Source organism: Dipodomys ordii, unplaced genomic scaffold, assembly GCF_000151885.1.
Source record: "Dipodomys ordii isolate 6190 unplaced genomic scaffold, Dord_2.0 Scaffold19, whole genome shotgun sequence".
NCBI lineage: Eukaryota > Metazoa > Chordata > Mammalia > Rodentia > Heteromyidae > Dipodomys > Dipodomys ordii.
In genome coordinates, this window is record NW_012267235.1 from 5,116,393 (window position 1) to 5,137,823 (window position 21,431).

At 42.4% G+C, this 21,431-nt stretch overlaps 1 protein-coding gene across 2 annotated transcripts; it reads left to right on the forward strand.

Moving 5' to 3' along the window:
* Positions 1-981: 981 nt before the first annotated feature.
* On the forward strand, positions 982-19,526 carry LOC105983392 (tripartite motif-containing protein 16). Of its 2 annotated transcripts, none has more exons than XM_013013237.1 (6): positions 982-1,513; positions 8,595-8,690; positions 11,702-11,935; positions 14,924-15,089; positions 15,822-15,917; positions 18,867-19,526. In XM_013013237.1, exons 1-6 carry the CDS (start codon positions 1,016-1,018, stop codon positions 19,448-19,450), a joined length of 1,674 nt encoding a protein of 557 aa, XP_012868691.1. In that variant the 5' UTR covers positions 982-1,015; the 3' UTR covers positions 19,451-19,526. The 2 variants fall into 2 exon arrangements, with proteins under 2 accessions (XP_012868691.1, XP_012868692.1); XM_013013238.1 differs by lacking the exon at positions 982-1,513 and adding an exon at positions 5,123-5,171.
* The last annotated feature ends 1,905 nt before the right edge of the window (positions 19,527-21,431 follow it).

Here is a 21,431-nt window from a genome sequence, read left to right on the forward strand (position 1 = left end):
TTCTATATCAGCGCTTAGTTACTTGTTTGAAGACCCTATTTCCAAAAATAGTTACATACTTGGGGGAGGAGGTAACCAGTAACTGCTATAACTACTATATGACCTCCAAAATCAGTGCTTTAGTTACTGGTAGTTTTGTTGTGGTGTGGATGAATGGATGGAACCCAAGGTCTCACTATGCTAGAAAAATGTCCTTACTGCCTGACACTGGTGGCTCATACTTGTAATCCTAGCTACTCAGGAGGCTGAGATCTAAGGATTGTGGTTCAAATTCAACCCATTTAAGAAAGTCCTTGAAACTCCAATTAACCACCAGAAAACCAGAGTGGAGCTGTGGCTCAAAGTGGTAGAGTATTAGCTATCCTTGAGCAAAAGAGCTCAGGGATAGGACCCAGGCCCTGAGTTTAAGCCCCACAACTAACAACAACCAAAGAAAATCCCTACCTTTGAGCTAAACTAGCACAGCACAAATGGCGGGTCTTATTCCGGCTTTATTTTAGTTTCACTAGCTGCCTCATTTTCATTTCTATGAGACAGAAGGGTGGAACTGCTGTCCCATTGCTGAAGTCCTTACCTTGCAGATCCCTTTAAAACATGTGGGTGAAAAGTTAAGCTTATGAGAACACACAAAGCTATGTAGGCTTACAGCAGAACTCTGGAATCTGTAGTCCTTTTTAAAGCCATCATAAACACACATGGTTTCCTGCAGAGCCTATTGGGGATAAATGATTCATATAAGAATAGAAGTTTCAGGGCTGGACCTGAGAACAAGAGGAGGAGCCTGAGTTTGAGAGAAGACTACTGAGCCACAGTCTTGAGGCTGAAACACCGCAGCTGGATGCTGGCCAATCGGGAGAGCTGCCAAGAGTAACTGAGCTTCCTTAAGAGGGAGGAAACAGTTAAAATCCTGGGGCAGCTGCAATCATTTAGGCGTGGCTTTCTGATCTGACTAGGACTGCACAGATCCTGGGCCAAGGGGCAGAGGAAGCAAGACTTAGGCAGCAGAGCCTCCCAGATGGCAGAGTTGGATCTGATGGCTTCGGGGCCACTGCCCACCATCACCACTTACCCTATGGCTCCTGTCAGCTCAGATTCTGGGTCAGCCAGCTCTGTAGAAGAGGATGTGGGCTACCTAGGGAGGCCAGTAGAGAAGACTGAGGGACAGAACAATGACGAGGCACAGCCGGGAGCTTCCAATGGTGAAGGGGAGGAGGAGATCCTGTGTGACTTCTGTCTGGGTGCCAGCAGAGTGAGGGCAGTGAAGTCCTGTCTAACTTGCATGGTGAATTACTGTGAGGAACATCTGCGGCCGCACCAAGAGAACAGCAAACTGCACAGCCACCAGCTGACTGAACCAGCAAAGGACCAAGACCTGCGTACCTGCCCTGCCCACCACAACCCATTGGTTGCCTTCTGCTGCACTGACCAGCAGTGTATCTGTCAGGAATGTGGGCAGTATGAGCACAAGAGCCACACTTCAGTCTCCTTGGAGGCTGCCCGCAGGAACAAGGAAGTAAGTACTTGGGATCTGACCATCTAGGGAGGGTGATGGTAGATGATATCCCCAGGGAGTGGCTGTCACACCACAGTGTCTGACTACAGACATCGCTTTTGTGTTCTGAATGCTTAGAAAAGGAATTCAGCCTTAGCACCTAGTTAGTTCAGTATAAATACTTAGTGCCTTTGGCTTCATAAATTGAAGCTATTCTATTCCCATATTTGTCACTGTGAAGTCACTGTTTCTGTGCTTTTGAGTTTCCTAGTATTTCCCATGTAGTTTTGGTAACGTGTGCTTGAGAGTGGGGTGTGGAAGTGGGAGGGATTGGGAGTGGGGAGTGATGTTTCCCTCTGGTGGAATCTACAAAGCATATCCATTATTAATGAAATGCAGGCCTTGGCAGAAATCCAAGGGAAAGAGTAAAATCCCTAATATCTCTTTTTTTGCTTTATCCCAGACAAGAGGCCAGTAAAAATTTTGCAACAAAACAAAACAAAAACCTAGATGTGGGCTAGGAAGGTAGCTCAGTGCTAGAGTGCTTGAAGAAAAAGCTGGAAGTGGAGCTGTGGCTCAAAGTGGTACAGCCCTAGCCGTGAGCTGAAGAGCTGAGGGACAGTGCCTAGGCCCAGGATTCAAGCCCCACCACCACCAACAAAAAAAAAACCAAAACAAAACAAAACAAAAAACTAGGTGCCCAATGTGAAATCCAAGAACTTAAAAAGGGCTAAGATAACAGAATTTGAAACTTACATCCGGGTATGATGTCAAGGATAGCTTAATTTACGGAAAGTAAAAATTCTTCTGCAGCTAGCGATAACAGGAGAGACTGAGAAGCATCTTGCTCAAATTTTATTTCCATTAGATAGGAAACCTATTCTCGAACACCTAGTTTTCTGTTTCTATTTTTGTTTTGTTTTTCTCTAAAGCTGAACATTTAGAGTCCTTGAGAATTGACTTAGCAATTTCGAATACTTTGTTTCTCCTTCTGTGACTTTACAAAAGCATTTTGTTTTCTAATAGAAAGTAGACTTGACTTTTGTCCCACAATTATTTTTTTCTTTTCTTTTTTTTTTTTTCCAGTTCTAGGGCTCAAATTCTGGGCCTGGGCTCTGTCCTAAGCTCCTTTTATGCTCAAGGTTAGTGCTCTACCACTCGAACCACAGTGCCATTTCTAGCTTTTTCTGTGATTAATTGGAGATAAGAGACTCAAGGACTTTCCTGGTAGAGTTGGCTGCAAACCTTGATCCTCAGATCTCAGCCTCCTGAGCAGCTAGTATTACAGTGAGTCTCTGGTGCCTGGCCCACATTTCTTATATTCACACTCAGGATAGTTCCCTATTTGCATTATACATGGATGGCAAATGCTTCTGAGCACTAAAAGAAAGAACTCTTTCTTCTTTTTTTCTTTCATTTTTCAGCACTGGGGATTGAATTCAGTATCTAACAACTACAAGATAAGCATTCAACCTTTTTTTGTGTGTGTGTGCCAGTCTTGGGGCTTGAACTGAGGGTCTGGGCAGTGTCCCTGAGCTTCTTTGGCTCAAGGCCATTCTACCACTTGAGCCACAGAGCCACTTCCAAACTTTTCTGTGTATTTTGGTACTGAGGAATCAAACCCAGGGCTTCATGCATGCAAGGCAAGCATTCTACCACCAAACCACATTTCTAGCCCTGTTTTTATTTTTTAAAATCAAAAAAAAAATTTTGAACCACTTCCCCAGCCCCCAAAGAGGTTTTGGGAAAAGGAGTATGTTGTCTGGGCATCTTGTCTGTGCCTATCTCTAGACATAGATTATAACTACTGTGGGACTTTGGAAAGCTTTGCATTCTAGATGCCAGTGTGTCACTGTTTCTGGCCCAGAAAGCCACTACTTGTCAACTGTTTCCAGTGCTTCCGGTGTCAGGACGTCCTGTCCAGAAAGTAGGTAGATCAACAAAGGAAACAATGACACACAGAGGAAAATAAACCTTGTTGTACATTGCTGTTTTCAAAGTAATTGTTTTGGGTCGTCTCATTCAATCTTCAACTACAGGGTGAAGACTCTTACTATCTCACCACACTTGTTCAGTTGTATATAGTTGAGTGAGGCTTGGGTGAGGCATGGAAGCTTCTGGAAAGCTATCTCACCGGAGATGTGAAGAAAGGACCCCAAAATCACAAAACTTTAACCTTAATTTAAAAAAAATTGTACCAAAAATCTTACATGCACATACTAGAGATATTAAAGTGACATATAATGCTATTCCCTTTGGCGATAATACCTGAATTTTATTTTACTGTTAGGTTTTTTTTTTTAACTGGAAAAGCAGTGCATGTAAAAAAGAAATAAGCCAGGTGCTGGTGGCTCATGCCACCTAATTCTAGCTACTTAAGAGGCTGAGATCTGAAGATCATAGTTTGAAGCCCCTGTGAGATGCATATCTCCAATTAACCACTCAAAAACCAGAAGTGGTACTGTGGCTCAAGTGGTAGAATACTAGCCTTGAGCACAAAGTGGCTAAGGGACAGCGCCCAGACCCTGAGCTCAAGCCCCTAGTTGACAAAAAAGAAAAACTTAATCATCTCCAGCCTAGTGGTGTGGTTCAAGTGGTATAGCTCCTTCCTAGAAAGTGTGAAGTCCTGAGTTCAAACCCTAATACTGAAAAAAAAAGTTATCTCTACCAAGCAATGAAATGGGAAGAGAAGGCCTGTAACCCATCCTGGATCCCTCCCAGCTCTCTCCTCTTGTCAGGAGCTAACATTACCTATAAGGGCTGGGAAGATGGCTCAGTGGTAGAGTGCTTGCCTTGCATGCATGAGGCCCTGGGTTCGATTCTTCAGCACCACATAAGCAGAAAAAGCCAGAAGTGGCGCTGTGGCTTAAGTGGTAGTGGGCTAACCTTGAGCTGAAGAGCTGATGGACAGTGCCCAGGCCCAGAATTCAGGCCCACAACCTACAAAAAAAAAAAAACCCTAAAAAAAAAACTAACATTACCTATAATTTCTGTTTCCTTAGAGATGTGTCTGCCTATACCAACCCAGATGCAATATAAAATTTAAGTGTGGGAGCCTAAAGCACCTCAGCCACTTAGAGAGATAGTAATTTGTGCAGGAGGGACTGTGTCAGTCATGTGCAAAATCCCAAATGCAGACATCTTAGAATAGGACAGCTGGGTAAGAGGCTCTAGAGCAGGTTTTATACTGAAAAATAATCATGATACAAGTATGGTGCCACAGCCCCACACTGAAGACCCCTCTCCTATGTAATTCTGTATCCCTGTTGAAAGCTCAGAGAGCAAGCTTACTCTAAGGGCTACTATACTAAAGTGGATCTGCCAAATCTTTGGAGCCAAAACATTCTTGCATGGAGCCTAAGAGACAAGTCCAAGAGATGTAATGCCTTAGATGAGGTTCTGAAAGGGATTGTCTTGAAGTGGTTATTACATATACCCAGTGTTCTTTTCAGGTAGACCCAGCCTCTGCAGTTACTTGCTTTTAGGTTTCTTTGGAGCTTGTTAAGGGCTAATAGGCAGGCATGTTGGGTACCAGAAGTTACAAATGGTGGGGCCAGCTGGGACGGTGCATAGCAGCTAGATCCTGCCTAGGGTTCTCACAGTGATGTTTCTCAGCTAACCTAGCAAGCCCTTCCCGAAGCTTCCATGGTTGCCATCACCTTTGCCAGTGGTGTTGACAGTAAGTGTTCTTTGATTATTTACCCTCTCCCATTGAACTTTCAGATCTAGCAATTTCTAATGGGGACTCAGTACTTCCCTGCATGATGGCTCAGCTTCCTGAGATCTCTTTGGTCTTAAGAGTTTTTGCTTTTGCCTTCTGGCTGCTGACTTCTCTCATCCCATGGTTCTTTTACATTATTTAGTGAGAGTGTTAGGCTCTACTGTCTACCCTCTAGGATTTCATTACAATCAGGAAACTGAAGTACATACCATAGTTCTATAGAATGCTAAAGGGGCTCCCAATCCCAGAGTTCAAGCCCCACAACCAAAAAAGAAAGAAATAGAATGCTAAAGGGCTGGCAGCATATCTATAAAGAAGGTAATTAACTATGGAAGCAAGAGCAGGGCAATACTCTAGGAGGAGGGAAGACCTGAGTTGAGGCTTGTCTTAGGTATTTGAAGACCACTAGGGTCAGGCATGACCTCCAACTTTAGTATTAGTTCTAGAAAGGTCAGTACTGGATGCTGACTGAATATGGTCTCTATGTAGAGCAAAAGCTAACTATCAGAGAGTCAAAAATCTTGGTGCTTGCCTGGGGAGCTGTTAACTAATAGCACTCAGTCTACTGGTAACCAATAGGATTGGTATGGAGCTACTGAGGACAAGAGTTTCTTCCAGAAATTCTAAGGAGTATCTTTGATTCAGTATTATGAAACATATGAAGCTAAGAGTGTGTCTTATTTGACACACCAGCATTCTTGGACCAGCACTCAGTGAATAGGTTTTCACCTATTGACTAAAGAATGGAGTTGCAGTTTAGATGATGCCAACAGTTAAGTCTCCAAAGGGTGAACTTCATGTGTTAGATACTATCTGGAATTTTCTTCTTTCTTCTTCCTCCTCACTGTCTTCTTCCTTCCCTCACTTTTACCCTTTCCCCTTTCTCCTCCTCTTTAAAAAAATTGAGACAGGATCTCATTATATAGCACAGGCTGGTCTTGAACCTGCTATCTTCTTGCCTTAGTTTTCCAAGTTCTGAGAATATTGGGGTATATTCACTCTTGATTTGTTCTTTCTTCTTACTCCTTCTGCTGTTCCTATTTGTATCTCTCACCATTCTCAGCCCCCTTTCCCCTGTAGATGCAGAAGATGGAAACAATTCTGTCAATATAGAGACATGTAGCCTTGCACCAGAAGAGAAGCTAAATGATTTGACAGTATCATGCAGCAAGCAGTGGGTCTTAAGACCTCACATATTATGCCTTATGTAAAGTGTGTCATTACTTTGCAGAATGAGGGAAGGCTTCTCTTTTCTTTGCTTGAAGGCTATGTCCCAAGTATTACTGTCCCGCTCTCAGGCAGACCTACCCTGGCCTGAGATGGATGTATAGCTCATATCTTGGGAAAACCCAAAGCTAGAGTCTAAGGCAACCCTTCATTTTCTAGGAACAAGAATAACTGGAGATACAAGTCTCCAAAGCAGCCACACCTTCTGTGGTAATTGGGAGTGCCTTCCCTTGGGATGACTCACTCTGAAGAGGCCTCCATTTGGTGCTTAGAAATTCTTCTCTCCTTTTATGGTACTCTTCAGACAGAGGAGAGAAGCCCTTTCCTGGATACTCTGGGTGTCTTCTAGGGTTTGGTTGGGGGTAATTGCCTTAACACATTCTTAAGTCACTGCATGAGTTAGGTTGTAGGGTGTGTTCTGTTGTGCCTTCTAACACTTTCAAATCAGTAATTCATGTTTCCTCCCTCTCTCCTGGAATGGGCCATTGTGTAACATTCCAGGTTTTCCTGCAAATAGGCCAGAAGCCCTCTCACTTTCTCCTTCTACTCACTTTTCCACTCCCCACTCTCTAGCATCTGCTCCCAGGTATTAGAAGTGAGAAGTCACTGGGGCTACTTCAGCTCTATATCAGTGACCTAGACCTCAAACAAAGGTTACCCTCATTCATCAGGGAAGTCTGCAGCTGCTTCCATCACCACGGGTAGGGTAGGGTGAGGGTGAGGGGTAGGGTAGCTGGGGAGGGTGGTTAGAATTCCACCAAGCTTTATGTAAGAATGGTCAAACAATTTATGACTTGAGATCTATTAATGCGTAGTGACTCATGGTTTGAAATATAGACAGAAGCTATCATGGTTTGAAATGCAGACAGAAGCTATTAAAAGCTATTTATTATTGTTTCTTCCTTCCTTCCTTCCTTGCTCTTTTTTCTTTTTCTATCTCATGCCCTTGTGCAAGTAGGAGAGTGACAGGACCTTTGAAGTTTGCAAAGGCTGAGGTTTTCTGAGGTGACAGATTTCTTGGCAGAAGGTGTTGAATGAGTCCCAGGAGACTGGGGTCAAGGCAACCAAACCCAAGATTCTCAGGCAGGGACTTGCCTTGACTACTTGCCTTCCAGGATAGGGACAAGAAATAGATGGGGGTGAAGTGAGGAGGGCTAGCTCTGCCTGCCTGCAGTAGCAGACACAAAGCATGAATGGAAAGCAACCATGGTAGCAGGAAGGAGGAGGAGGAGGAGGAGGAAGAGGAGGATGATGATGGCTACGACACAGGATAAAATATTGATGTTTATTGTATACCTACAATGTGCCTGCTACTACACAAAATTCTTAATAACATATAATATCTTATTTAATTCATTATCTCATAATCTTAGGAAGCAAGCACCTTATTGTTATCTTACAGGTGAAGAAATGGATGTTTTGAGACATTAAGTTGTAAAACAATAAGAAATATATATATATATTTGACTGAATGCTGCTAGCTCATGTCTGAAATCCTAGCTACTTAGTAATCTGAGAATCACTTATTTCCAGTTAACTATTTTAAAAAATGATAGACTTCAGTGGGCAGCTAATTCTTAAGAGATAGAGGTATCAGAGGCAAGGAAACTTCTGAGAATTAGGACTGTTTTGCAGGATTTTTATGTGCTTTTAAGTGTGAGAAAATAATTTGGTTTTCCTATACATAAATTTGATCAAAGCCTCAGCTGCTAAGTTAAAAAGCTGAGTTTCCCATCTGGCTATGTCACTTGCTATAAGCCCATACTTAATGTTAGATAATTAGAGGTCACAATGTCTAGGCTCACTCCCATTGGTGAACACTCAACCTTGGATAATTGGCTCAATTGTAGCATCTACAAAATGTAAGTAATAATTTTTGCCTAATATGGGGTTTAAGGATATTCCTTATTAATTCTTGAAATAATGACCAGCATAGGGTAGATGCTCAGGACTTTTAGCCAATTCATCTTGAGTTCAGTCCCAGGAAAGGGCTGGCACAAATCTAATCCTTGGCTTTCTGAGATCAGCTTCAAAGGTCAAACTTTCAGGGAAGAAAGATAGGACTTCAAGGATGAAAAGCACCATTGCCCTTGGGAGACTTTCTGTGTGTACTAGGCTCCTTCCTTCCTTAACACTCTCCTTCTTACTTCTAAGGCTGACCTTCGGTGTACCCAGATAAACTTGGAACAGAAACTCAAGTTGAATGAAAATGCCATCGCCAGGCTCCAAGCCAACCATAAGTCCGTTTTGGTAAGACTGCTATGTGAATCACTTGTCAGACTCTAGCATACCTGAATGCCACCACAGGATCAGCAACTGAGAATTACAGGTATAGCTGGCCACACTAGTCTTATCTCAGTCAGAATTTATTGTGAATGTGGTTTACATTTTTAAATAGGCAAGTAATTTACTATTTACAATATAGAGTGGAACCAAGACCAGTCCTGGCATAACAGCATTCTTGTTTTTACATATGCATACTTGACTAGAAGGAGAAAAGTATGTGTGTATGTATGTGTGTGTGTGTGTGTGTGTGTGTGTGTGTGTGTGTATGTGTGTGAAAACAAGGTGCTTAATTAGAGCTCCACAAATTACACATGATTCTGGCTCCTTCCATCAAGGGAGGGCATTCTGCATGTGCATCTCACCAGTCCTGTGTCCTGGACACTGGGATTTAGAGTTGAGAGCTATAGGACCAGTGGGTAGTACTTGATGAGGCCAATGGTGTGCCAGGTTGTTTAGGCCTGGGCTCTCTGGTTTATGGCCGCTTTCCAAATGGACTCTCAGTAGACATAAGTAGTTCCATAAATACCTTTCACTGATGTCGAGCTAATAACTACTAGTCAGAAGAGTGCTGAACACCTACCTATGGCAGTGGGTTAGTAGTATCATCTTTTTTTTTTTTGGTTGGCCATGGGCTTGAACTTGGAGCCTTTCCTTGAGCTTTTTTGCTCAAAACTAGCATTCCACCACTTGAGCCACAGTGCCACTTCAGGTTTTCTGGTAGTTAATTAGAGATAAGAGTCTTGTGGACTTTACTGCCCAGGTTGGCTTTGAACCATGATCCTCAGATCTCAGCCTCCTGAGTAACTAGGATTACAGGTGTGAACCATCTACGCCCTGCTAGTAGTATCCTGAGAGTGAATTATTGTATCCTTCTATCTCTCCCTCTACCCATTTATCCATCTTTATATCTGTAAATCCACCTACCTTCCCACTAATTTACTTATCCACATCCATCACGAGTTATTCACCTACTACCCATCCATTCTAATCTACATATACATTTCCATTTAATTTACACCTCTTGAATGTTTACAGCTTAACTAGTTGTTGATGGTTGAAACTATCTTCAAATGTTTAGGCTATTAACTGTTGGCTAGTTTGATTTGTTTGTGGCACCTCCTCTCTGCACAGTTTACTTGTCATCATTTAAGTACTAAATAATATTCTTCACCCATCCCATTTTAGATGTAAATATTTCCCAATAGAAGTTTCAGGAAGGAAAGGCTGAAACAGGAGTCAATATATGCCCATCATTTGAACCTCCCTTCCACCATCCTTCTTCAGGATTACCTTAGTGGGAATGGGAGAGGGATATAAATCATTAATTTTGTCTTTATATTCATTCCTCTTAGCCTCACAGAATCCTGCTTCTTGAAAAAAAAACCTTCCTATTATAATTATGGGCATTTTCTTTTCCATAATACCCTTATGTTGGTTCCCATGTCTTGTCCTGCATCTGCTTTTTATTTTATCTTATTTTGTTCTGGTAACGGGGCTTGAATTCAAGGACTTGTGTTCTTGCTTGGCTTTTTTGCTCAAGGCTGTCAGTCTTTCACTTAAACCATAACTTCACTTCCTGATTCTGAAGGTGATAATGAGCGCTAGGAGCCCCATTTACTTTGATGATTCATACAGCCAGAACATCTAGTATCTGATGGAGCAGGAAAGATGAGTAAGTAAGCCAGGAGCTGTCTTATCCATTGGATAAGACAACTATACCCCACACCTTCTAAGGGTAATTAGCAAAACTTACCTTTCTAGTACATCATTTCTTAATCCTTATTTTCTCCATATTTAAAAAATATTTTTATTATTATAAAGATGCTGTACAGAGGGATTACAGTTACATAGTCAGGCAAAGGGTAGATTTCTTTTTGGACAATGTCACCCCTTCCCTCACTCTCTCTGTTTTCTGTTTGTTTTGTAATAGTACTGGGCCTTGAACTCAAGGCCTAAGAACTATTCCTTACTTTTTTTCCTTAAGGCCAGCATTCTGTCACTTGAGCCACAGCTCCATTTCCAGCTTTTTGGTGTTAATTGGAGATAATTTCTCAGAGACTTTACTACCCAGGCTGGCTTTGAAATGCAGTCCTTAGATCCCAGCCTCCTGAGTAGCTAGAATTACAGGTGTGAACCACCAGCACCTGGCTTTCGCCATCTATTTTTTTCATATTTACAAAGTAAAAGTGCAATTTCAACATTTAAGTCTAAATCCAGTTATGATTAATTGTCTGAGAATTTAAAGTATTTACAATAACAAGGAGTCAACATCTTGTGAACAGCGCTCTGGAATTACTACAGTTGGTATGTAGGTTGTGTGTGTGTGTGTGTGTGTGTGTGTGTGTGTGTGTGTGTGTGTTACCTGTTCAACAGAAGCCTATGCATTTAAAGTATGTGCCTTTACCAGCTGCTCATAGTGAATAAGGCACTAAGTCTTGCTCTTCCCTGGTCCTGATAAAGTATCAATGTAATGGACAAGGCTCCAATGTTCTTATGAATCTCCCACAGGGCTCAGCCCATGGACTGAAAACTAAGCTAAACTACACACTCCTCCTGTGCTTGTTTTAGAGTGTGCCAATATCCCCAGGGATTGGTCCAGGTTATGCCTGCTGAGCTGCTGTGCTGTAGGCAGCTGTGTAGGATCTCCATCTCAGGCCTTACTTCAAGGCAGTGTAGAAGGGTGTTTGTATTAATCCACCTTCTACTATGATAACAAAGTGCCTGAGGTGAGTAGTTCATAAGGGAAAAGAAGTTTGTTTGGCTCATAGTCTGGAGGTTTATGAGCATGACAGCCTCAGCTTGATTTTAGGGAGGATGATATGCCATAACCTAAGAATCAAAACTGTCTTTTACAATATAACATTTCTCCCTAATTTATAGGTTTCTCAAGTTCACATTTCTGTCTTTCACATTTCACATTTTGTCTTTCTCATTTCAAATTTCACACTGTCTTTCTCCCACTCCACCCTCACCAGGTGTCTGTATCAGAGGTCAAAGTGGTTGCTGAAGAGCAGTTTGGAGAACTCCTTGCTGCCGTGAGGAAAGCTCAGGCCGATGTCATGCTCTTCTTGGAGGAGAAGGAGCACGCTGCCCTGAACCAGGCTAACAGCATTAAAACGCATCTGGAGTACAGGAGTGCAGAGATGGAGAAAAGCAAGCAGGAGCTGGCCAGGTTGGCAGCCATCAGCAATACTGTTCTCTTCCTGGAGGTAAAGAACTGGGGAATGGGGACATCGATGGAGCAGCACCATGGAGCACCTTTGCTCTATGGGGCTGAGATGCACCTGTGAGTGCACTGATGAATGGGGCCGTCAGGAAGCTGTGGGAACAGAGAGAAGTGAGTGCTGATTCAGCAGAGTATGGGAGGGGTAGGGAGAACTGCTCAGAGTTGGAAAGGGGCTGGATGGCTAGATGGTGAGTCAGGTTCAAAGTGCAGAATGTTTTAGGTAGAGGGAAAACATAAGGATCAGTAGAGGGAATGGAATTTTTTTTCCCCGGTCGTGGGACTTGAACTCTGGGACTGGGCTACTGTCCCTGAGCTCTTCAGCTCAAGGCAAGCACTCTGCCATTTGAGCCACAGCATCACTTCTTGTTTTCTGGCAGTGAATTGAAAGAGTCTCACAGACTTTCCTTGTCCTGGCTGGCTTTGAACCATGATCCTTAGATCTCAGCCTCCTGAGTAGCTAGGATTACAGGCATGAGCCACTGGGAATGGAACTTTTAATTGCAATATATCATCGTGCATCAAGGGATAAGCATTGGAACCAGATCTAAGGAACATTTAATCCCTTCTCTCTCTCTCTCTCTCTCTCTCCCTCCCTCCCTCCCTCCCTCCCTCTCTCTTTCTTTCTCTCTCTCTCTCTCTTTGTTTCCTTCTTTGTTCCTGTCTTTCCTTCTGTCTTTTTTCTTTTTGCTAGTCCTGGGGCTTGAACTCAGGGCCTGGGCACTGTACTTTCCCTGAGCTTCTTTTGCTCAAAGCTAGCACTCTACGACTTGAGCCACAGCACCACTTGTGGCTTTTTCTGTTTATGTGGTATGAGGAATCAAACCCAGGGCTTCATGCATGTTAGACAAGCACTCTACCAGTAAGCTACATTCCCAGCCCTGAACATGTAATCTTGCAGGGAAAGAACTAGAGGCTGAGTGAATTTCTCTATCCTAGATCTGTCACTAAATAGCTGTACAGCTTTTAGCAAGTGACATAACATCTCTTAGTCTCAAAATTTTCATTTATTGTCCTGGGAAGGTGGCTCAGTGGTAGAGCGCTTGTCTTGCATGCCTGAGGCCCTGGGTTTGATTCCTCAGCACCACATAAGCAAAAAGAAAAAAGCCAGAAGTGGCGCTGTGGCTCAAGTGGTAGAGCACTAGCCTTGAGCTGAAGAGCTGAGGGACAGGGCCCAGGCCCAGAGTTCAGGCCCCACAACCGGACCCCCCCAAAAAATTTTTCATTTATTGGATGAGCAGTGGGAGTGAGTTCAAGCCCCACTACTGGTACATACATACAGATAAAGAAAAAGTATGTATTTCAGTGTAACTTAGATGTGAAGTTTAACAATATAACATTTTCTCCTACATTGTAAGCCAGTCAAAATAATAGTATTTATTTATTTCTTGTTTATTTGTACTTTTTTGAGGTAGAATCTCATTATGTAGCTTAGGATGGTTTGGAGAAGGCTGAATTCTTGTCTGAAAAACTTGTTTGGGATATTTAGAGTGCAGGAACCTATGTCTCATTCATTACCATGACGTGTCTAAGTTATGAAAAGCTGGCGGTGGGGAAGATCAAGGAAACTGAATAACTGCAGAAAATAAATATTTGCAACTATGAAAATAAAACAAAATTTATGGAAGGATAAAAAGAACTGGAGCTTTATGTCCTTATTTTTAAGCTCTCAGTTTGAGCTATATATTGGGCTATGTATTGGGGACAGCTAATACCTTGATATATACACATATATGTATATATATATATATATCAAAAGGTATGTATACATATATATAAAGTGTCATATATAGCTATATGTGTATGTGTGTGTATATATACATATATATATATATGTATATATATACACACACACACCACACATATATATATATATATGGTTTATATTTGTCAGTTGTGGGATCTGAACTCTGGGACTGGGCACTGTCCTTCAGCTCTTCAGCTCAAGGCTAGCACTCTACCACTGAACCACAGTGCCTCTTCTGGCTTTTTCTGCTTATGTGGTACTGAGGAATCGAACCTAGGGCTTCATGCATGCAAGGCAAGTACTCTACCACTGAGCCACCTTCCCAGCCCCTATTTTTATTTTACTTTATTTTTGTCAGTTGTGGGGCTTGAACTCTGGGCATGGACGCTGTCCCTCAGCTCTTCAGTTCAAGGCGAGTGCTCTGCCACTTGAGCCACAGTGCCACTTCTGGTTTTCTGGTGGTTTATTGGAGATAAGAGTTTCATGAATTTTCCTGCCTGGGCTGGCTTTGAACCGCAATCCTCAGATCTCAGCCTCCTGAGTAGCTACGATTACAGGTGTGAGCCACTGGTGACCAGTTTATTAATGTTTTTATGCTGATCCTGAGGCTTGAATTCAGGGCCTGGGCACTGTCCTTAAGCTTTTGTATTCATGACCTATCACTTGAGCCACCTATCACTTCTGGTTTGGGCTTTTTAGTTTTGTTTTGTTTTTGTTGGTTTTGGGGATTGAACTCAGACCTGGGTGCTATCCCTGAGCCTCTTTGTGCTCAAGGTTAGTGTTCTACTACTTCAGCCACAGTGCCACTTATGGTTTAGCTAAGATTACAGGCATGAGGCACCAGTGCCTGGCTTCCCACTTCTGGTTTTGGGGGGTCGTTAATTGGAGATGAGAATCTTATAGGCTTTTCTGCTTAGGCTGGCTTTGAACTGCCATCCCCAAATCTCAGCCTCCTGAGTAATTAAGATTACAAGCATGAACATCAGGGATCTGGAAAGTTTTGATATTTAAAAGCCTAATTTCCCACTTAATTTTGGAAAGACTCATTTCTGTTTTAGGGTCCCAAAGCATAAAAGCTTTTTGTCTTGTTAGAGCATAAGTAGGAACTTATACATCTATTTTCTTTGTGAAGCACACATGCCTATCACCCCTTAAACATAATAGGAGAGCATCCCACTGTAAGAATAATGGAACCCAAAGCAAGTCCTCCTATTTTCTTTCCTTCAGGAATACTCCAAGTTTAAGAATGCTGAAGATACTGCTTTCCCTAGTGTTTACATTGGGCTAAAGGATAAGCTCTCAGGTATCCGCAAGGTCATCACAGACTCCACCACAGACATAATCCAGTTGCTGGAGAACTATAAGGAAAAGCTTCAGGAGTTTGCCAAGGAAGGTGAGGCACTTTCTGGGCCATGAGCTCTGGTCAATGTTTGTCCAGAATGATTGATAGAGAAAGCAAGGGAGAACCAGGAAAGGGATGCAGATCAGGAGAAATCTAAGTGTCAAAGCCATCTTTCAGCTCAGCTGTATCAAAAATGGACCCATAGACTCTTATCTTGATTTTATTTCATAATTGAGACCCAGAGAAATAAATACATGCTTCAAGCAATTTTCTGGCCATTCTTTGATTAGTTTCTCAGGTTGCTGGTACCTGTATTCTAAGTGAAATTCAAGTTAGTCTGGGATGTGTGTGTGTGTGTGTGTGTGTGTGTGTGTGTGTGTGTGTGTGTGTGTCCACCCATCCCATGGCTTGAACTCAGGGCATGTGATTCTCCTTGAGCTTTTGGGCTCAAGGATAATACTCTTCCACTTGAGCCACAACTCCACTTCTGGCTTTACAGTGATTAATTGGAGATAAGAGTCTCAGGGACTTTCCTGCCTGGGCTGTTTTGAACTGTGCTCCTCAGATCTCAGCCTCCTGAGTAACTGGGTTACAGATGTGAGCCACCAGTACCCAACTTCAGTCTGGGATCTTTTTCAGCTTTTGCCTGGCCCATTGAATATGATCCAGATTTTTAGGGGTCAGCATTTATTTTTCCTAGAAACCCATGGAAAGGTGACCTATTTTTTTTCAGTTTTTCTGACAACCTGGATAGATGTGCATTCACAGTTCTTTGTTTTCTAGAAGAGTATGACATCAGAACTCAAGTGTCTGCCATTGTTCAGCGCAAATATCGGACCTCAAAACCTGAACCTAGAACCAGAGAACAGTTTCTCGAATGTAAGTTGTGAATTCCTTCTCCAGATAGTTGATATCAATGTAGGGCTTTGCTGAAGCAACAATCAACTTGTCTTGTAGAAGATTCAGGTTGTTTCTACCTCTTGTCTATCCCTAAATGATTTACTTTAAAATTGTAATTAAAAGTTTTTTCTGAAATAGTTTAAAACTTATCAAAACATTGCAAAAGAAGGACAAAGAATTCCTTTACACTTTCCACTCAGCTTCTCCAAATGCTAACACTGTACATACCTATAATACAATCAATCAAAGTCAAGAAATTGAAGTAGTTGTAAGACCACTAACAAACATGCAAGCCAGGCGCCCACCGGTGGCTCACACCTGTAATCCTAGCTACTCAGGAGGCTGAGATCTGAGAATTATGGTTCAAAGCTGGGCAGGAAAGACCGTGAGACTCCTATCTCCAATAAATCACTAGAAAACCGGAAGTGGCACTGTAGCTCAAGTAGTATAGTGCTCACCTTGAGCTGAAGAGCTGAGGGACAGCGTCCAGGCCCAGAGTTCAAGCCTCATGACCAACCAAAAAAAAAAAAAAAGGAGAATTTATTCAGATTTCATCAATTATTCTTCCATTACCCTTTCTTCTGTCCTATGTTCAGTCCAGGAACCTAGGTGTTTCCATGTCTTCTTAGAACTTTTTTCTTTTTTTTTTTTTTTGAGTCTGGTTGTGGGGCCTGAACTCTGGGCATGGACGCTGTCCCTCAGCTCTTCAGCTCAAGGCTAATGCTCTACCACTCTTTTTGCTTATGTGGTGCTGAGGAATTGAACCCAGGGCCTCATGCATGCAAGGCAAGCACTCTACCACTGAGCTACCTTCCCAGCCCCTCCTTAGTCTGGGTCATTGTATCAATCTTTCTTTGTCCTTCATGACCTTGGCACTTTAGAGAGTCACCAAGAGTTTCTTCTTTTTTTTTTGTCAGACCTGGGGTTTGAACCCAGGGCCTGGCTTCTGTCCTTGAGCTTCTCTGTGCTTCAGGCTAGTGCTCTAACACTTGAGCCACAGTGCCACATCTAGCTTTTTCTGTATATGTGGTACTGAAGAATCGAACCCAGGGCTTCCAGCATGCTAGGTAAGGACTCTGCCACTAAGCCACATTCCCAGCCCCAAATGTTTCATTTATAAATCTTACTTGACCAGATTCCCTTGTACTGTTATTATATGGTATTGGACTGAGCTGTTAACTTTTTTTTTTTAATTTTGGTGAGTACTCAGCCTTGAATGCTGGGCCTTGAGCTCTCACTTAGCTTTTTTCCCCTCAAGGTTGGCACTTTACCTAATGAACTACAATTTCATTTTTAGCTTTTTGATGCTTAATTGGAGGTAAGAGTCTCATGAACTTTTTTTGCCTAGGCTGGATTTGAACTGTGATGCTCAGATCTCAGTCTCCTGAGTAGCTAGGATTATAGGTATGAGCCATCAGCACCTGGGTTTCTTTGGATCTTATTAGGGGCCACGATGCCAATTACTATCTCCTTTTTTTCTACTTCTCAACACCTCTTGGGTGCCACATAGTTTCCTTTATTTATTCTTGCTACCTCACAGAAGCACATTTATATTTTATAGACAGACATAATATAAGAACTTATATGTCCTTTATTCTGAACATTAAAATAAAAATTAGACATATCTTACTATAATATTTTTTGGTCAGTTGTGGGGCTTGAACTCTGGGCCTGGGTGCTGTCCCTGAACTCTTCAGCTCAGGGCTAGTCTCTACTACTTGAGCCACAGAACTACTTCTGGTTTTCTGGTGGTTTATTAGAGATGAGAGTCTCATGGACTTTCCTGCCCGGGCTGACTTTGAACCACTATCCTCAGATCTCAGCCTCTTGAGTGGCAAGGATTATAGGCATGAGCTACCAGCACCTGGCTAATTTGTCTTCTTTTAACATTACGTGCATTTTTATATCAACTTCTTTTGCATTACAAGTATTTTATACATATTAACTTTCTTCTTTGAATATTATCATGAATAATGTAATATTCAAAATAATACCTTTGGAAGTATTATTATTATAGGCAACAAGTAAGGCATTGCACCTAATCCATTGCATCTAGTCCATTGCTTCTAGTAAGACCTGATTATGGAGGTTGAATTAAGAGGCTGGAGAGAGGTGGAACTATAGGAGAACTACAGAACTTTCTACTGTCTGTGTATAGGAAGGGATGGTGGGGACAAGAATGAAGGCAAACGAAAGGTAAAAAATGATTTTGAGCTTAAACAACTATGTGAACAGAAGTAGTATTATTCTGAGATTGGTAGAAGAATATAGGTTGGGGGAATGTTTATGCTACTGCTAAATGCTGAATATTGGCTGAACATTTTGAAATAAATGAATGGATCAAATGTTGGAGATGAGTACCTATATCCCCAAACCTCTGTCAACCATGGATATAATTGTGTCTGGCTTTTTTTTTTTTTGTCAGTTGTGGGGCCTGAACTCTGGGCCTGGGCGCTGTCCCTCAGCTCTTCAGCTCAAGGCTAGCGCTCACCATTTGAGCCACAGCTCCACTTCCGGCTTTTTCTGCTTATATGATGCAGAAGAATCGAACCCAGGGCCTCATGCATGCAAGGCAAGCACTCTACCACTGAGCCACCTTCCCAGCCCTTTTGTCTGGCTTTTTGTGCAGACCTGTTAATGAATGAGTGAATGAATACAGTAAATAATTTAGTTTTTGATTCAGCTCACAGGCAATGCAATAACTATCAATTAATTTGGGCTTCAGAAATGGAAGACAGGAAGTGATTTGCATTCTCCCTATTGTCTGGCCTTCACTCTTTTGCTAGGGGAATAATGGCTGGGAAAGCTGAGAATGGAGAGATGGATGTTTCCTGCCACCATCCTAGGAGGCCAGCTAGGTTTAAAGTGTTCTATGTGAATCAGCTGTCAGTTCCTGAGCTACTCTCCCTGCATTCTCTGTTTCTCTAGATGCATGTGACATCACATTTGACCCTGACACAGCACACAGGTATCTCCGGCTGCAGGAGGACAACCGGAAGGTCACCAACACCTCACCTTGGGAACATCCTTACCCAGACCACCCCAGCAGGTTTGTGTATTGGCGGCAGGTGCTGTCTCAACAAAGTCTGTACCTACACAGGTACTATTTTGAGGTGGAGATCTCTGGGGCAGGCACCTACGTTGGCCTGACCTGCAAAGGCATTGACCGGAAAGGAGAAGAACGCAATGGTTGCATTTCTGGAAACAACTTCTCCTGGAGCCTCTATTGGAATGGGAAGGAGTTCACAGCCTGGCACAGTGACACAGAGACCCCGCTCAAAGCTGACCCTTTCCGGAGGCTCGGGATCTACATTGACTTCCCAGGAGGGGTCCTTTCCTTCTATGGCATAGAGTATGATGCTATGACTCTGGTTCACAAGTTTGACTGCAAGTTTTCAGAGCCAGTCTATGCTGCCTTCTGGCTTTCCAAAAAAGAAAATGCCATCCGGATTGTGGATCTGGGAGAAGAACCTGAAAAGCCAGCAAGCTCTGCAGTGGAGGCTGCTCCTTAGATCCCAGGATCCATATCGCACGTCTTTGCTAACCACAATGATGAAGCAGCAGCTTTCATTTTAAGGCTGTTTTGAAGACAGAAATGTTTGTAATTTGTAGCTGGCTTTAAAAATTATATGAGTCACCAGGCACCCATGGCTCATGCCTGTAATCCTAGCTACTCTGGAGGCCGAGATCTGACCGCCCAGGCAGGAAAGTCTGTGAGACTTTTAGCTCCAATAATCCACCAGAAAATCAGAGGTGGTGCTGTGGCCCAAGTAGTAGAGCACTTACCTTGAGTTGAAGAGCTCAGGGACAGTGCCCAGGCCTAGAGTTCAAGTCCCACAATCAACAACAACAAATGTCTGTGAATGAGGTAAAGGCTCGCCTGATGTTCTCTTTTGCTGCAGGCAGCACTGTTTTATTTATATTTGAAGTGATTAATTCCAAGGCATCAGTCTCCCCCATAATCTTCTAATCAGACATAGTCTGCTGCTGCTCGGGTGAATCCTACACTTGGCCCAGAATTAGTAACAGGACTCTTCATAACCCTAAAAAGTCTGCAGAGGAATACAATAAGTTGCAAGCTTTACTGTACATTTCTATGGGAAACACTAAATCCTTCCTGTGCATTAATTCCTTATGCCAGAACCATTGTGGTAATGCTTATATTGTACACATTATGCAAATAGAGAGATTGTGGTCCAGGGAAGTCAAGGTAGTTAGCTAACTTATCCTTAACTTGAGGAAAAGCTGAGATTCAAATCTTGGTGGGCTGTTACTAAACTTTTGACCACTATGATATATTGTCTTCATTATATATGAATATTTTGTATATAGGATGAAACCACATGATGGACTACATTTTAGAGAAACAATGTCCTAAACCTACCTCTTAAGAGTTTACGTGTACTATGCCTGGTTTACCCATTCAACCATGGACTCACCAAGAGTTCACCACTTCACAAAGCTCTTTCTAGTTTTACTAAGATTATCGCAAATGCATTAATGGAGTCCAAGTCTTAGCCTCTTTGACCTCTTAGAAGGGAAAATGAGAAGTATTTCTTTCTAAAGTCACCTGTACTTTGTAAACTTACCTAATTTATCATTCAAGTATTTGTGGATAGCTCTCATACACTGTTAAGAGCTGTTCCTGTTTTCAAAGCTAAATTTTCTGACTTTCCTTTATGGTTCCCAGTGCCTTGATTCACAGTACATTTTCCCTTCCCTTTGATGATTTTGTTCTCCTTTTGACAGATAACCTCCTTAAGTTTAATAACAAGTACTCAATCAAGCCTTTAGATAAATGAAAAACTTTTTTTTTTGTCAGTTGTGGGGCCTGAACTCTGGGCCTGGGCGCTGTTCTCAGCTCTTCAGCTCAAGGCTAGTGATCTACCACTTGAGCCACAGCACCACTTCTGGTGTTTTCTGCTTATATGGTGTTGAAGAATCAAAGCCAGGGCCTCATGCATGCAAGGCAAGCACTCTCCCACTGAGCCACCTTCCCAGCTCCCAACAAACTATCTTTAAATGTGTTTCCAAGGGGCTGAGGACATAGCTCATTAATAGGTATAACTCTTACTTAGCATGCTGAAGGCCTTAGATTTGATCCCTAGCACCTCAAAAAATAACAATTAAAGATATGTTTCTGGCCTAGCACCAGTGGTTTGTGCCTAAATCCCTAGATACTCAGGAGTCTGAAATCTGGAAGATCCGTGGTTCAAACCCAACCCAAGTAGAAAAGTCACTGAGACTACATCTCAAGTGGTAGAGCAAGGAAAGTTGAGGGGGAAGCCCAAACTTTGAGGGGGCCAAAGTTTAAATTCCAGTATTAGCAAAAATAAATAAAGTTTCAGAGGACATATCTGAGATCTTTTCTGGGATTTACTGGAAGTATTACTTTCAGGTCTTTTCCTTTGATCTGTGTCAAGACAAATGTCTTCCTGTTCAACCAGCTTGATTATCTCAACAGTGTGTTCTCTTTACATTATTCGACTTGTT

Coding starts and splice junctions, on each gene's coding strand:
- LOC105983392 (XM_013013237.1), top strand. CDS start 1,016: ATGGCAGAGTTGGATCTGATGGCTTCGGGGCCACTGCCCACCATCACC. Junction 1,514..8,594: donor CTGCCCGCAGGAACAAGGAA/GTAAGTACTTGG, acceptor CTTACTTCTAAG/GCTGACCTTCGGTGTACCCA. Junction 15,918..18,866: donor CAGAGAACAGTTTCTCGAAT/GTAAGTTGTGAA, acceptor CTGTTTCTCTAG/ATGCATGTGACATCACATTT.